Source organism: Capricornis sumatraensis, chromosome 2 (genome assembly GCF_032405125.1).
Source record: "Capricornis sumatraensis isolate serow.1 chromosome 2, serow.2, whole genome shotgun sequence".
NCBI lineage: Eukaryota > Metazoa > Chordata > Mammalia > Artiodactyla > Bovidae > Capricornis > Capricornis sumatraensis.
Genome location: NC_091070.1, coordinates 84,858,339 through 84,872,969, shown reverse-complemented (window position 1 = coordinate 84,872,969; position 14,631 = coordinate 84,858,339). Strand labels below are relative to the sequence as shown.

Genomic DNA, 14,631 nt, shown 5'->3' with positions numbered 1-14,631 from the left:
TAGTAGTATTTAATGACTTATCTAATGAACAGTACAGTTAATGGTTTGCCATAAATTATTCAACCACGCCCCTACTACGGAACATTTTATTTATTCCTAATTCTTTATTATCACAAGTAAAGCTGCAATTAATATACATGTGCACATAGATTTTTTTCCCCCCTTTCTTTGGATGATTTCCTTAAGGGAGTGTCCCAGAAATGGGAGGACTGTCTTGAACACAAGTGTCTTGGAGAGAGTGAAGACCTCCACAGCACCTCCTTCTCCCTCCCACCCTGGTGTCTCCTCATCTCCTTTTTCACCCCCATGTCGGGGGTAGTGACTGTGCAGGAGGGGGAAGAAGGATCAGGGTTCTTTCGGGTGCATCTCTTTCCCTCCTGCGCCGCCAGCACTGTTCAAGTTCAGTGATGTGTGAAATAAAGTGTGTCCCTCTTAGGGTCATTTGCATTAAATTTTTTTAATTGGAGTATAGTTGCTTTACAATATTGTGTTAGTTTCTACTGTATAGCAAAGTAAGTCAGCTATATGTGAACATATATCCCGTCTTTTTTGGATTTCTTTCCCATTTAGGTCCCCACAGAGCACTGGGTAGAGCTCCCTGAGCTGTACAGTAGCTTCTCATTCAGTTCAGTTCAGTTTAGTCGCTCAGTCGTGTCCAACTCTTTGCGACCCCATGAACCACAGCACGCCAGGCCTCCCTGTCCATCACCAACTCCCGGAGTTCACTCAAACTCATGTCCATCAAGTCGGTGATACCATCCAACCGTCTCATCCTCTGTCGTCCCCTCCTCCTCCTGCCCTCAATCTTTCCCAGCATCAGGGTCTTTTCAAATGAGTCACCTCTTTGCATCAGGTGGCCAAAGTATTGGAGTTTCAGCTTCAACTTCAGTCCTTCCAATGAACACTCAGGACTGTTCTCCTTTAGGATGGACTGGTTGGATCTCCTTGCAGTCCAAGGGACTCTCAAGAGTCTTCTCCAACACCACAGTTCAAATCTATTTTATACATAGTAGTGGATATATGTCAGAGAGCTTCCCAGGAGGCACTAGTGGTAAAGAACCCACCTGCCAGTGCAGGAGACATAGGAGACACAGGTTTGATCTCTGGGTCGGGAAGATTCCCTGGAGAAGGGAATGGTAACCCACTCCAGTATTCTTGCCTGAAGAATCCCATGGACAGAGGAGCCTGACAGGCTACAGTCCATAGGGTCGCAAAGAGTTGGACACGACTAAAGTGACTTAGTACGCATGCACACACTCAAATATGAGGTCTCGCTCCTGGGGTGGTTGTAAGGCTTACGCTGGACAGTGGCGATAAGGTAACTCGTGTATGCTGTGCCTAGGCCCTGCCCAGCTCAAGCAGCCCAAGGTGGCCATCTTTCCCTTCTATGGTGTTGGTCAGATGGAGGTACTGGATGAACACATTAGCTGATGGTATTTGTATGAGCCCTGGGGCAGAGTGGCTGGCGTCCTGCCCTCTCCCCGTCACAGGTGCTGGCCCCTCAGCCCTGCCCTCTGCTCCCACCATGTAGGCCGATTTCTGGAGCTGCACATGTACATGACCTCTGCGCTGAGCAAGAATGACATAAAGGCCATTGGTCTGCAGATGGCCCTCGACCTCCTGGCCAAGAAGGAGAAGAAGGATTCCATCACGGGCCTCCAGGCACGCACCCAGCCTGGGCGGCCTGATTGGAACAAGGTAAAGGCCGCCTGGAGTCCTGAAGTCTGTGGGCACTAGTGGGGCTGAGAGCCTAAGGCACTGGCTAGGGAGATTTGGGCCAAGCAGCCAGAGTCCAGCTAGGACCTCAGGGCTGGAATGGGAGGCAGGGTACCTACATTCTGGCTCCATCACTACCTCACTTTGTTCTACCACTAGCCTCTGTTTCCCCATCTGATCACAGAGGAAGTTAGTCCATAGGACCTCCAAGGCCCCTCCCAGCCTGCAAACACCCTGCAGACCAGAGTCCAAAGGCCCTAGTGGACAGAGTTCTGGGGAGATATCAGGCCTTATCCCAGTCTATTATATTCCTCAGATTGGTTTTATTATTATTTTTCCTCCCTGAGAACTTACCAACTGGGGTGTAGTGTTTGCCTGAAATGACCAGACTGTATTGCATTTCAAACTACTGTGGTGATCCATGTTTAGATGGTAAGAGCTGATGGGGAAGGGATGCCAGCAGGCCTTGAACTCCAAGAAAACTTTAGGCAAGGCAATTCTTAAGCAGAACTTGGGGTTAAAAATGGTCCTCCCTGAGGGAGAAAGCCTGACTTCAGGACAGAGGCATTTCAATGGAGGCCTGTGAGCTGGCATGAATTTGGGGCTTTGGAGCTCAGTGTGCCTGCTGGGCTCTGCCATTGCCCGCCAGCACTGCAGCTGGTTAGTACATGTCTCCCCCATGGATGCAACTCCTTGAGTGGAGGGCCTGGGTCTTATCTGCTTCTGGTCCAGCCCTCCCTGGGGTCTGGATCAGGTTATGCATTGAGCATATGGCCTCTAAACTAATGGCCAAAGCCAAGCAGCTATGCCCTGGAGCTCCTCATGGGGAGGACAGCCACCCTGGCCCATTATATCCTCAGCCCCACTAGGTGAGTCACTGGGTCGGTCCGAAGTCCCCCTCTTTTCCCTCTGCTCTTCCCCAATTCTGTGGACTCTAGGTGTTCCAGAAGGTGGCTGCTGAGAAGAAAGGCAAAGTGCAGGTCTTCTTCTGTGGCTCCCCAGCTCTGGCCAAGATCCTCAAGGGCCACTGTGAGCAGTTCAGCTTCAAGTTTTTCCAAGAGAACTTCTAGCCCTGCCCCTCCCAGCTCTGCCCAAACCCACTGCCTGCCAGCCTGATCAGACTGCTGCTAGTGCCTTGCAGGGATCAGCCTCAAGAGGACCCAGCGAATCCAGCTTCATGTGCAGAACAGGAGGCCCTAGGAGGCAGACGGACTTCCTTGAGAGCCCAGGGAGAGGGCAGGGCCTTGTGGGGTGCTGCTGTGAGTTTGGGAATTGCTGTGAGGCTGGGCAGACTTGGCTGGGGGGTAGAGGGGTGGAGGTGACGTGGTTGAGGGGCACAGGGGGCCTTCCCAGTCCAACCCCTTCTCCAGAAGTCCTCTGAGGACATCTTCCCTCCTCCTACAGTAGTCCCAGACCCACCTGATCATCACGGTCATTCTGGAACTTACACGCACACAGCATTTTATTATGAAAAATTTCAAACATACAGAAATTTAAAGACTTGTCCAGGGAACAGTGTTACCCACTGTCCGGATATCCTCAGTTAACATTTTGCTGTGTTTGACTTAGTACGTATTTTCCATCTCCCCTTCCCTCTGTTCATCCAGGCTATCCTGTTTTTCTGATGCATTTCAAAGCATACCTTACTACTCAGAGGAACTTTCTTTAAAGGTAGATTCCTGGGACCCATGCCCAGAAATTCTGATTCTGCAGATCTGGAGTTGAGACCTGGAATGTGTGTTTTATCCAGAATCCATGTCCATAGGGAGCGATGAGCAGCTAATTTTCCCTTCTCTTTATGTTGTTGTCTTCCCATCTCTCTTTATATTGTGCCCTTTTTCTTCTCTCTGCCTATCTCTTTGTATCTCTCCCCTGTGTGTGTCCCTTCCTTGCTCGGCATGATGCTTTTCCCTTCTCTCCACACACTGAGTCATTAGAGAAGTGGGATGGAGACAGAGTCTCTGTGTGTGTCTCTCCATGGGGGTCACAGAGAAGTCCTGTGCCTGGGAATCTGGCAGGTTGCAACTTGTAGCTCAGTTCTGCTGTGCCCCAGTGGTGTGGCCCTGGAAACCTCCCCAAGCTTGTTTCTTCATCTGAAGGATGGGCCTGATGCCCCACCTGCCTGATCACAGTTGCTGGGGGTGAAATGAGACATTACCAGTAGTGCTCAGGACGTTCATCCTCTGTCCCTGGGTGGCTCTTTATTGCTCCAGCATCTGAGTCTCTGCATCTTCTCTCTACTTCATGAAAGTGAAAGTGAAAGTCGCTCAGTCGTGTCCAACTCTTTGCGACCCCATAGACTATACAGTCCATGGAATTCTCCAGGCCAGAATACTGGAGTGGGTAGCCTTTCCCTTCTCCAGGGGATCTTCCCAACCCAGGGATGGAACCCAGGTCTCCCACATTGCAGGCGGACTCTTTACCAGCTGAGCCACAAGGGAAGCCCAAGAATACTGCAATGGGCAGCCTGTTCCTTCTCAAGGGGATCTTCCCGACCCAAAAATCGAACCAGAGTCTCCTGCATTGCAGGCGGATTCTTTACCAACTGAGCTATCAGGGAAGCCCATTCTCTACTTCATAGCTTCCTTTATGTCTGTGTTGGAGCCTCTGTTTGTATCCTTCACTGTCCAGACAGGAGTCGATGGCAAGGACAGCAAATACAGAAGCTCCCCTGGGAGACTCTTTGGGGAGGAGATGTCCTGGGTGCTAGGCAGGGGCAGAAGGGCTGGCCTCACCCCTCAGATCTGAGCTGGGTGTTTTCTCTCTGCCCCACACTGCAAGCCTCTGGGGACTTCACAGTTGCATGTCCTCTGCCTTGGCAGCTGGTCTTGCTGTGTCCCATCTCCTCTGTTACAGTCTAAACTCTCCTCCCCAAAGCGGCTTTCTGGGGGTTGGAATCAGGCACTTTCCAATGGGACTGTAGAATATACCTTTCTTTTCTGTGGGTTAGAAGTCCTGGGCACAGAACAGGTAAAGGTGACAACCGTGATGGTGACATCTCTTATAAAGGGCTGGGCATCAGAGAGGAACCTGGGACACAGCAGGTGAGGGGAGTTCGGAGGACACTGGAGTCATCTTGTGGGTGACAATGAAACGGCATGGGTGAGAGAAGTGCTTTTCAAATAGCAGCAGTAAAAGGGGACTTCCCTGGTGGCCCCAAGGCTAAGACTCTGTACTCCCAATGCCGGGGGTCCAGGTGTGATCCCTGGCCAGGGAACTAAATCCCACACGCCACAACGAAAAGTTCCCATTCCACAACTAAGATATCCCACATGCCACCACTAAAACCCAGCACAACCAAATATTAAAAAAAAAAAAAAGCAGCAGCAGCAGCAAGAACACAGGACTGGTGGATAAGGATGCTGAAGCGCAGCTTGGGGCAGAGGGCAGAGCACAGCATGAGGACTGAGACAGAGAAAAGAGGGGACCCAGGACTTCGTATTCCAGAAGCAGGAGGAGCAGGAGGAAGGCTGCGAGGGAGAGTGGGACCCAGAACTTTGTATTCCAGAAGCAGGAGGAGCAGGAGGAAGGCTGCGAGGGAGAGTGGGACCCGGCTGGCAACCTGGAGGTGGAGGAAGCAGCCACACAAGCCGCATGGAGGGCAGGAAGGAGGGCCACCAGGTTCACAGGGCCTCTCCTGGGGGTGGGCTTCAGTGTATCTGAGAGGCCTTGTGTTGGCACCTCTGTGCACGATTGTGTTTAATTTCCAACAAGCCTGGGATAGACATCTGCCAGGAGCCACCACGGGAGATCCCACCCATGACAAGGTCATGTGGAAGAGAACTGTTAAGCAAGGCTTCAGGACTCAAGGGGCTCCCTAGGCTTTCTCGAGCATCTACCACCAAACCAGAATCTGTCTGTTTTACTATTTCATGACTTTCACCAACTCCTCTGACATTAACAGGGGGCTATCCCTGACCACCTTTCTCTGGAGAAAATCAACTTAGGGCTATAGCTAATAAGTCTCCTGGACATGAGAGGAATATTTCAAATCAAACCCCCTCTGTTAGCATTCTAGCTTGCTTGGCAGGTATATCCAGAGTCTTGCAGCTACGCATATGATTGTTTACAGCCTCCCAACTGTGAGAGGCACGGAAAGCCTAAAACATAGAGCCTTTCAAAGAGTTAAGTTATTAGAGTAGTGCTGGTGTAGGATTTCATTATTGGGCCAATGCTTGTTGCTAAGTTCCCATATCTCTTATCCACTGCGCACCTGGGAATGCATTAGTTAACATAGTGAGAATGTAAGAAAAACAAGTATAGCCTTGAAATTAACCACATCAGAACTTTGAGCTAATTGGTTCTTTCTTGTAACTCGCTGCACCTTTGCTCTGTAAAAAATGTAACTCTGTTTAGCATTTTCTGAGGCTGACATAGATTAGAAATATAAAGAAAAAACACTTTGAGGGAAAATAAGTTTTCTGGTTGAGCAGCCTTTATCAAAAGAGGGTCATAAAATGTTCCCAGGCCTCCAAGGCCAAAAGATACTGTACACAACATCATTCGTGGGAAAGGTATGCAGAAAAAATCCTGGTTTCAGTAAGGGCAAAACTGCTGGAATGTTTTGGCTGACTCTGTATGACCTTGCATCTTTCATTTCTCTCTATGTATAAGGCAAGGTATAAAAATACCTTTTTAAAATAAAGCTATTGGGCCTCACTCGAAGAAGCTTGGTCACCCCGTGTCAATCATTTTCTCTCTCCCCCCCCCCACCTCTTTTTCAGGCTGATCCCTTGGAGCATAGAGGCTCCCTGCGTTCACTTATTTGCCCAGGTTTCTAAGACCTGAACGGGAAGACGTTCTGCATCTTCACTCCCTCAGGAGACCGGGAGGGCACCTGTGGCCTCTGTGAACAGGGCAAACTTCTTTTCTCAGAGTTTTATTGGCTTTCTATGTAAACCAAGGAATATCAGCCTCTTTCTCTCCTCTATATTCTTATCTTCAACATTCTTTCCTTATCTCTCTCTAAATCAATCGCCGATACCATTTCTCCTTCGGGTTTCCCTGGATCCTGCGGGGGCTGGACCCCGGCGGACATCTAACTCCCATGGAGAAACTCGGACCAAGAATAGTTAACTTACCAGCCTGGGGTCACATTCTTGGAGCCCATTTCTTCCTGTTGAGTCTGTGTTTTCACCTTATTGTCAGACTTGGGAAAGCTCAGGGAAAAAAGCAACTGTCACTCAGTGGAGTGTAGATGTAAGCTAGGAGGGTGTCCTGATGGGGGGCTGGTAAAGAGAATATAGCAAAGTCATGTGGCAAGAGTTGGCAGAGCATTCTAGTGTGTGCTAACAGGACTTCACATACACACACACACACACACACTCATGCACACACAGTCACCACTATCTTACAGGACAACTGTTCATACTCCTGAAACACTGGTCCCCCAGTCTGCAGTCCTTTGCTCTCTCATTATAGATTTCCACTGATCTGCCACTGTATGCAAACAGCCAACTCTTCATATAGAATTTTATCTTCCAAAGGGCATGGGAGCATGTGGAGGAACTTGCACCTAGATTCTAAAATCCTTGAAGGATCCACAGGCATGACTTGTAACCATGTGTGTCCAAGGCTTTCTCTCCAGACATATTCTAGTTACCCACTGGAGGGCACTGCGGAACCAGCGATCTCAAGAGGGTTTGTTTTGCTGGGAGGGAGACTGGTTTCTGAATGGTAGTGAATCCAAAAGAGCCAGGGAAGAAAGCCCCACCCCAAAGCTCTCTGCTAGAGGCAACTCTCCCTCAGACAGAACCATGAAGTCAAGAAACTTCATTTTCAAGATTAGAGTTTCTTGGGACTTGGTGGTGGTCCAGTGGTTAAGACTCTGTGCTTCAGAGTCTTACGCACCTTCAGAGTCTTATGCACAGGGTGTGGGTTCCATCACTGGTCGGGAACTTCCACGTGTCGTGAGGCATGGCAAAGAAAAAAAATCAATTTCTCTAGCTGCCAGCCTCTTACCCCAACACACAAACACACAAATGCACACACAGCCCTCCACCTCCCCACCCTCTGCTATACACCCACACCACACCACACACACACACACACACACACACACACACGGCCCTCCACCTCCCCACCCTCTGCTACACACCCACACCACACCACACACCTCCCATCCCTGCACCCAGTGTACAAGTTCTGGGCTTTCCTCTTTTCCAGTTGCAAGGTCAGAGCAGGTCTGGGGCGGCGGGCTGGAGGGTGGGGGGAGTTCATTGGCCCAGGCTCTGCCACCTCACATCATCATAGGTGACAGGATCGAATATGTGGGTGTACAGATTAGCCGGGCCGTCCATCTGGATATTTCCTAGATGCTCAGATCGGGGCTAACCTGCCGTTAACCAGAAACAAGCACATCCCCGCGACTGGCTGACTTTTCTCCTTCCACCCAGGTGTTGGCAGTCCTCTACGCGAACAGAAAGGGACTGCAGGTGAGCTCGAGATCAGGGCAGGTTATTAGGGTGTGTACCACCCACTCCATCAAGTTGGGAGCTTCCAGAGGTCAGGCCTGTGGCCCCAGGGCCTCCTGTAGTGGGGAGGGGCCTCACGGGGATATAGCTCCCCCCAGGGGAGGGGCTTCTTCTCCTCGTGTAACTGTCACGGTAATCTGGGAAACAAAAGCGAGAACACAAGCCCACTGAAGGAATCGCTTTGTCAGCCTCCACGACACTGCTCTGCTGTGACGCCAGCTCTGGAGGGGACAGCAGCATCAGATACACAAACCGTCTGACAGCCCCCGCACGTGCAGTCTATTAATACACTGAGAGCCAGCGGTGCTGAGGAGTGTCGCCGCCTTGCAGACAAGGTGGAGGTTGTTCAGTCACTCAGTCGTGTCCAACTCTGCGACCCCATGGACTGCAGCACACCAGGCTTCCCTGTCCACCATCTCCTCGAGCTTGCTCAAATTCATGTCCACTGAGTCCGTGATGCCATCCAACCATCTCGTTCCCTGTCCTCCCCTTCTCCTTCTGCTTTCTTTTTTTTTTTTTTTGATTTGTATTTCTTTATTAAAGGTTATTTTTTCATATGTTTATAGATATTGGTGTTTCTTTTTTTTTTTATTTTTACTTTACAATACTGTATTGGTTTTGCCATACATTGACATGAATCCACCACGGATGTATACGAGCTCCCAATCCTGAACCCCCCTCCCACCTCCCACCCCATACCATCTCTCTGGATCGTCCCCATGCACCAGCCCCAAGCATCCTGTATCCTGTATCGAACATAGACTGGTGCTTCGTTTCTTACATGATAGTATACATGTTTCAATGCCATTCTCCCAAATCATCCCACCCTCTCCCTCTCCCTCAGAGTCCAAAAGTCCATTCTATACATCTGTGTCTCTTTTGCTGTCTCGCATATAGGGTTATCACTACCATCTTTCTATATTCTATATATATGTGTTAGTATTTTGGGCTCCAAAATCACCGCAGATGGTGACTGCAGCCATGAAATTAAAAGATGCTTACTCCTTGGAAGAAAAGTTATGACCAACTGAGATAGCATATTCAAAAGCAGAGACATTACTTTGCCAACTTAGGTCCGTCTAGTCAAGGCTATGGTTTTTCCTGTGGTCATGTATGGATGTGAGAGTTGGACTGTGAAGAAGGCTGAGGACTGAAGAATTGATGTTTTTGAACTGTGGTGTTGGAGAAGACTCTTGAGAGTCCCTTGGACTGCAAGGAGATCCAGCCAGTCCATTCTGAAGGAGATCAACCCTGGGATTTCTTTGGAGGGAATGATGCTAAAGCTGAAACTCCAGTACTTTGGCCACCTCATGTGAAGAGTTGACTCATTGGAAAAGACTCTGATGCTGGGAGGGATTGGGGGCAGTAGGAGAAAGGGACGACCCAGGATGAGATGGCTGGATGACATCACTGACTCGATGGACATGAGTCTGAGTGAACTCTGGGAGATGGTGATGAACAGGGAGGCCTGGAGTGCTGTGATTCATGGGGTCGCAAAGAGTCGGACACGACTGAGTGACTGAACTGAACTGAACTGAACTGATACTGTATTGGTGTTTTTCTTTCTGGCTTACTTCACTCTGTATAATTGGCTCCAATTTCATCCATCTGGTTAGAACTGATTCAAATGTATTCTTTTTAATGGCTGAGTAATACTCCATTGTGTATATGTACCACAGCTTTCTTATCCATTCATCTGCTGATGGACATCTAGGTTGTTTCCATGTCCTGGCTATTGTAAACAGTGCTGTGATGAACATTGGGGTACATGTGTCTCTTTCGATTCTGTTTTCCTCGGTGTGTATGCCCAGCAGTGGGATTGCTGGGTCATAAGGAAGTTCTATTTGCAATTTTTTTAAGGAATCTCCACACTGTTTTCCATAGTGGCTGTACTAGTTTGCATTCCCACCAACAGTGTAGGAGGGTTCCCTTTTCTCCACATCCTCTCCAGCATTTATTGCTTGTAGACTTTTGGATCGCAGCCATTCTGACTGGTGTGAAATGGTACCTCATTGTGGTCTTGATTTGCATTTCTCTGATAATGAGTGATGTTGCTCCTTCTGCTTTCAATCTTTCCCACCATCAGGGTCTTTTCTAATGAGTCAGCTCTTTGCATCAGGTGGCCAAAGTATTGAAGCTTGGAGAGATTAGGCACTCCAGTCGAGACCAGTTGAGGGCAAACTCCCAGGAACTGTGCAGTGTGGAAAGGCTTTTGCCCTCTGAAATCTAGGAGGCGGCCTCTGCATTTGCTCTGTGACCTTGATCTGCCCTGCGACCTCTCGGAGCCCTCCCTCCCTCAATGAACAGATGAACGATGTGCGCATTTAAACGCTTGTACATGCATGGTCTTTCCAAAAAGTTACACAGAGATGTGTTATATCTGCTCTGAGTGAGTGGAAAGGACGGTGTTGGGTTGTTTTTTTTTTTTTTTTCACCATTTTATTTTCTACCCCTCTATCAATTTTGAAATTTTTATGACAAACATGTATTAGTTTTATAGCTGTATTAAAAAAAATCCAAAATAGAAGGTTAATTAAAAATTCAAATGCCATGTTTTGATGTGTTCCCATTCCATCTAACAAAAAACAAACAGTGTCTGTGTATCATGCAGGTAAATAGAAATGTGTTGGAAGAGGGTAAGAAGGACACACACCTAACAGTGCCCAGTGGTCAACTGGAAGGGGGTAAAGGAGCACTTTGAGCAGTCCTCTCTGTTTTATTTCATGTATTTCTGTATTACCCATGGAATGTTTCACAGCATAGAATTTTTATACCATGCACTTCATATATTACTCGGTTTTTATCTGCGTCCTTTTTAAAAGAATAAAGCAGAATGGAGAGAGCGTCTGAAGTGAAAGTCACTTAATTGTGTCTGACTCTTTGCAACCCCATGGACTATATAATCCGTGGCATTCTCCAGGCCAGAATACTGGAGTGGGTAGCCTTCCCCTTCTCCAGGGGATCTTCCCAACCCAGGGATCAAACCCAGGTCTCCTGTATTGCAGGCGGATTCTTTACCAGCTGAGCCACCAGGGAAGCCTGATAGGAATAAAAGAAGCCCAAAAAGAATAATGCAGAATGGAGACAGCATCTGAAGTGTCTTCTAAAGACCCCTCATATTGATTAGTTCTCCAACGGGAGTGTCTGGGGCACTGCTGGCCCTGGGAATGGGCCCCTTACACTGGGGGCGCTCTCACCTCTTCTACAGAGCAAGGCTGCGCCAGTGCCCAGACTCAGAATGCAAAGCTGCCAGCCAAATGTGCTCTAAGTATTCAAATTAAAGGCCCTTCCAGGCCCAGGGCTGGTCCAGAAAGACTGCTTCGGGGGCACTGACTCTGCTAAACAAATACTCACATTAACCAGCCTTCCTGACAGATTGATGCATCTTTTTATGATCTGTCTTTACAACATGATGACTCTCTCCTTTTAAAAATAAGATTAATTCAGACAAGACATTTATTTTACAGGGAAATCCATCCCAGGGGGGAAGAAGACTCCAGCAGAAAGGCAGAGATGGCTGGAGAAAGACCACTCTCAAGGAAGCTTCCCGCCTCCCAACATTAGCTCTGTGATAGTGGCCCCAAATTAGCTGCCCTAATCCTATACCACCTGGAATCACCCCAGTTGCATGAGTGTTGCCTCCTGGAGAAAACAAAATAAATCAGGGAGTGGGTTTCAGTGGGGGGGGGGGGGGAGGGGGCAGGAGGAAGTGAGGGAGGGAATGGGTATATATATATATATATATATATATATATATATATATATTTTTTTTTTTTTTTTTTTGGTAAAAGAACAAAGTTCTGAGATTCTCCCATACTTGTTTGGACATATCTGTATACAGATTAAGCTTGTCTTTAAAGAATAGAGAAGTACATCCAAGGGAAATGAATTATTTGTCTCTGTCTCTATGTCTGGAATAGCACTACCATCTACCAGGTGCTTGGCAGTGGTTCGTGAAAGTTTCTGCACTGTGATCCCTGTTTCAGCTGGTGGCATCAGCCAGGTACCCTTGACTCCTCTGTCTCCCCATCTTCATCCCTCAGCCAGCCACCAGGCGCTGCCAACGTGTTTCTCACATCCATTCCCTCCTGTGTCGGTCCTGCCTCGGTTCAGTCCTTCCATAGACTGTTGCCTGGAGTATTATATGATCTCCTGGTTGGTCTTCCTTTCTCCAGCCTCTCCGGGTCTGATCCGTCCTCCACACTGTTGCAGATCTGATTAGACCCCGTCCTGTTGGATAATTGTCCTGTTACAGTCATCAGACTGCCAAGACTGGCACACAGGCCTTCCTGCACAAGCACTTGATTCAGTTCTGCAGATAGTATCATTACTGGCCCTTCTTCTTCTGTCTGGCCAACATCCATTTCACCTTCATATTCTAAAAATGCGGTAGAACTCAGCGTTGCCCAGAACACTATGCCATTTCACACCTTCACGCCTTTGCTTCTGCAGTGCCTGACATTTGGAGCGTGCTTCCCCACCTTCAGATTGAGATCTCAGAACATTTTACCAGCTCATCTGTGAAGACCTGGTTGCTGGTCCCTCCCGGCGTAGAACAACCTCCTCTGTGTGATTGCATCGGGACTACTTCCCCTACAGCACCTGCCGCAGGCATCAGCTTTACCTGTACCTGTCTGTGAACCCCTTGAGGGTAGGAACAGTGTCTATGCATCTTTGCCTCCTCCATGCCTGGCACATAGTAGGTGATCATGTGTTGGTGTTGGTGAGCTGCCACAACTCACCGGAAGCCCCGTCTGTCTCTACTCGCTTTCCCTGCTCTGCTCGGCCCCTTCAAGGATAAAGAAACTCCAACATCTCTGCCGGCAGACTGGCCCAGCCTTGCACGTGGATACAGTAGGCAGCTGCCTTCAAGGTGCAACTGAAGGGTCCCTAGAAAGATCCCTGCCTCCCTGCCTCACCGTCTCCCATCCCTCCCACAGTTGCTTCTCTTCTGAGTGGAGGTCAGGATTCCTATAGGAATCCACGCTCCGCCTCCGGCTCCCCCTGTAGAATAAGGAGGTGGGACTCAGGGTCCCTTGTAACCCTGCGATACTTCCTCTTCCTCTTCCTCATTCTTCTTCTTTCTTCCTCTAACTCAAAAGAGATGAATGACTTAGAAAGAGCCAATGAATCAGAAATAGGGAAAGCAAAAAAAAAAAAAAAAGAGTAATTTTGCCAAGTTATTATTCAAAGGAGCTCTCTGGGACCAGGAGCAGAGCAGCGCCATCCATCACGGTGCAGAGCTCTGAGGCTGGGGTGGGGGGAGGTGGCCGCGCTGTCTGTGGACAGCTCTGGGCCCTGTGCGTGAGTGAGCAGCCAGCCCGGGGAAGCTGGGGCCCGCTGCCAGGCACCGCGGAGGGCAGGAGGGAGGCCAGAGGGGCACTGAAAGGGGACCGGCAGCCCCAAGGCCTGGGGCAAGGCTTACTGACCTGCTTTCCTCAACAGGCCGGAGCCCTGGAGCCTGCCCTCTGGACTGGACTGGGCCAGCTCTGGGGAAGGCACCCTTTGGAGCAGAGGGAAGAGGGATGCGGGCGGCAGGCCTCAAGTCTGGAGCCTCTTCCGCTCAGCTGCTCTACTCAAGCCTTTGCTACCCTGAGGGAGGCAGCCTTGTCCCCTTCTGGTGGGGGGGATGTAGTTCACACTCATCCCTGCATCCCAGGGCTTAGCCCCATGCAGGCTCCTTGGATGAGTGAGCCCATTTGAGGATGGCAAACTTGTTCCAGCACACCGTTTGCTCCTGTTTGGGTGTTTTAAAAATTACTTTACTGTAAATTTTCTGCATAGGTTATCACTGCTTATTACATTGTAATTATAACCCACTTGGGGCAGAAGGGAAATCTGATTCCTCTCGGTGCACACGTTCCACAAATAGGAAGCCCCTGAAAAATATGTATGGAAGGAAAAAGGACAGGAGGGAGAGGCAGAACTTCTCGATGGCATCTAAGCCTCCACGCATCCCCATGGCCCCACTGTGCCACCATCTGGGCCATTGTTGGCCCCAGGCTCTGCGTTAGAGGACATTTTGGTGCTGCTTACTGGATGAGTTTGTCGCATTCCTAGGTTCTAGGTGCTTGAGTTGAACAAAATAGACAAAAGATTTCAAGGTCTGCTCTCAGTTTCCTCATCTGTAAAATGGAGACAACAATAATAATGGTACCTGTCAGATAGGGAAATGGTAAAATGATTTAAAAATTAATGTGTATAAGGTGCTTGGCAGGTAGTAAGTTTTAACAAGTGCTGGTTATTTCTGTCTTAGTCTGTTTGGACTGCTATAGCACAATACCATAACCTGGAGGTCTTATAAACTACAGAATTTACTCCTCACAGTTCAGGAGGCTGGAGTCGGAGATCAGGGTCCCAGCATGGTCCGGTTCTGGTGAGGACCCTCTTCCAAGTTGCCCCTCTGCCATCAGGAGGGGTCTGCAGCCCTCTGTCTTCAGGT

The 14,631-nt window shown here is 49.0% G+C and overlaps 1 protein-coding gene across 1 annotated transcript in view; it reads left to right on the top strand.

Moving 5' to 3' along the window:
* Window positions 1-2,786, top strand: part of NOX5 (NADPH oxidase 5) — a 31,282-nt gene extending 28,496 nt beyond the window's left edge. Inside the window, 2 exon segments of the mRNA XM_068966267.1 lie at window positions 1,532-1,698; window positions 2,655-2,786. Of these exon segments, the coding sequence (XP_068822368.1) occupies window positions 1,532-1,698; window positions 2,655-2,786 (299 nt within the window).
* The last annotated feature ends 11,845 nt before the right edge of the window (window positions 2,787-14,631 follow it).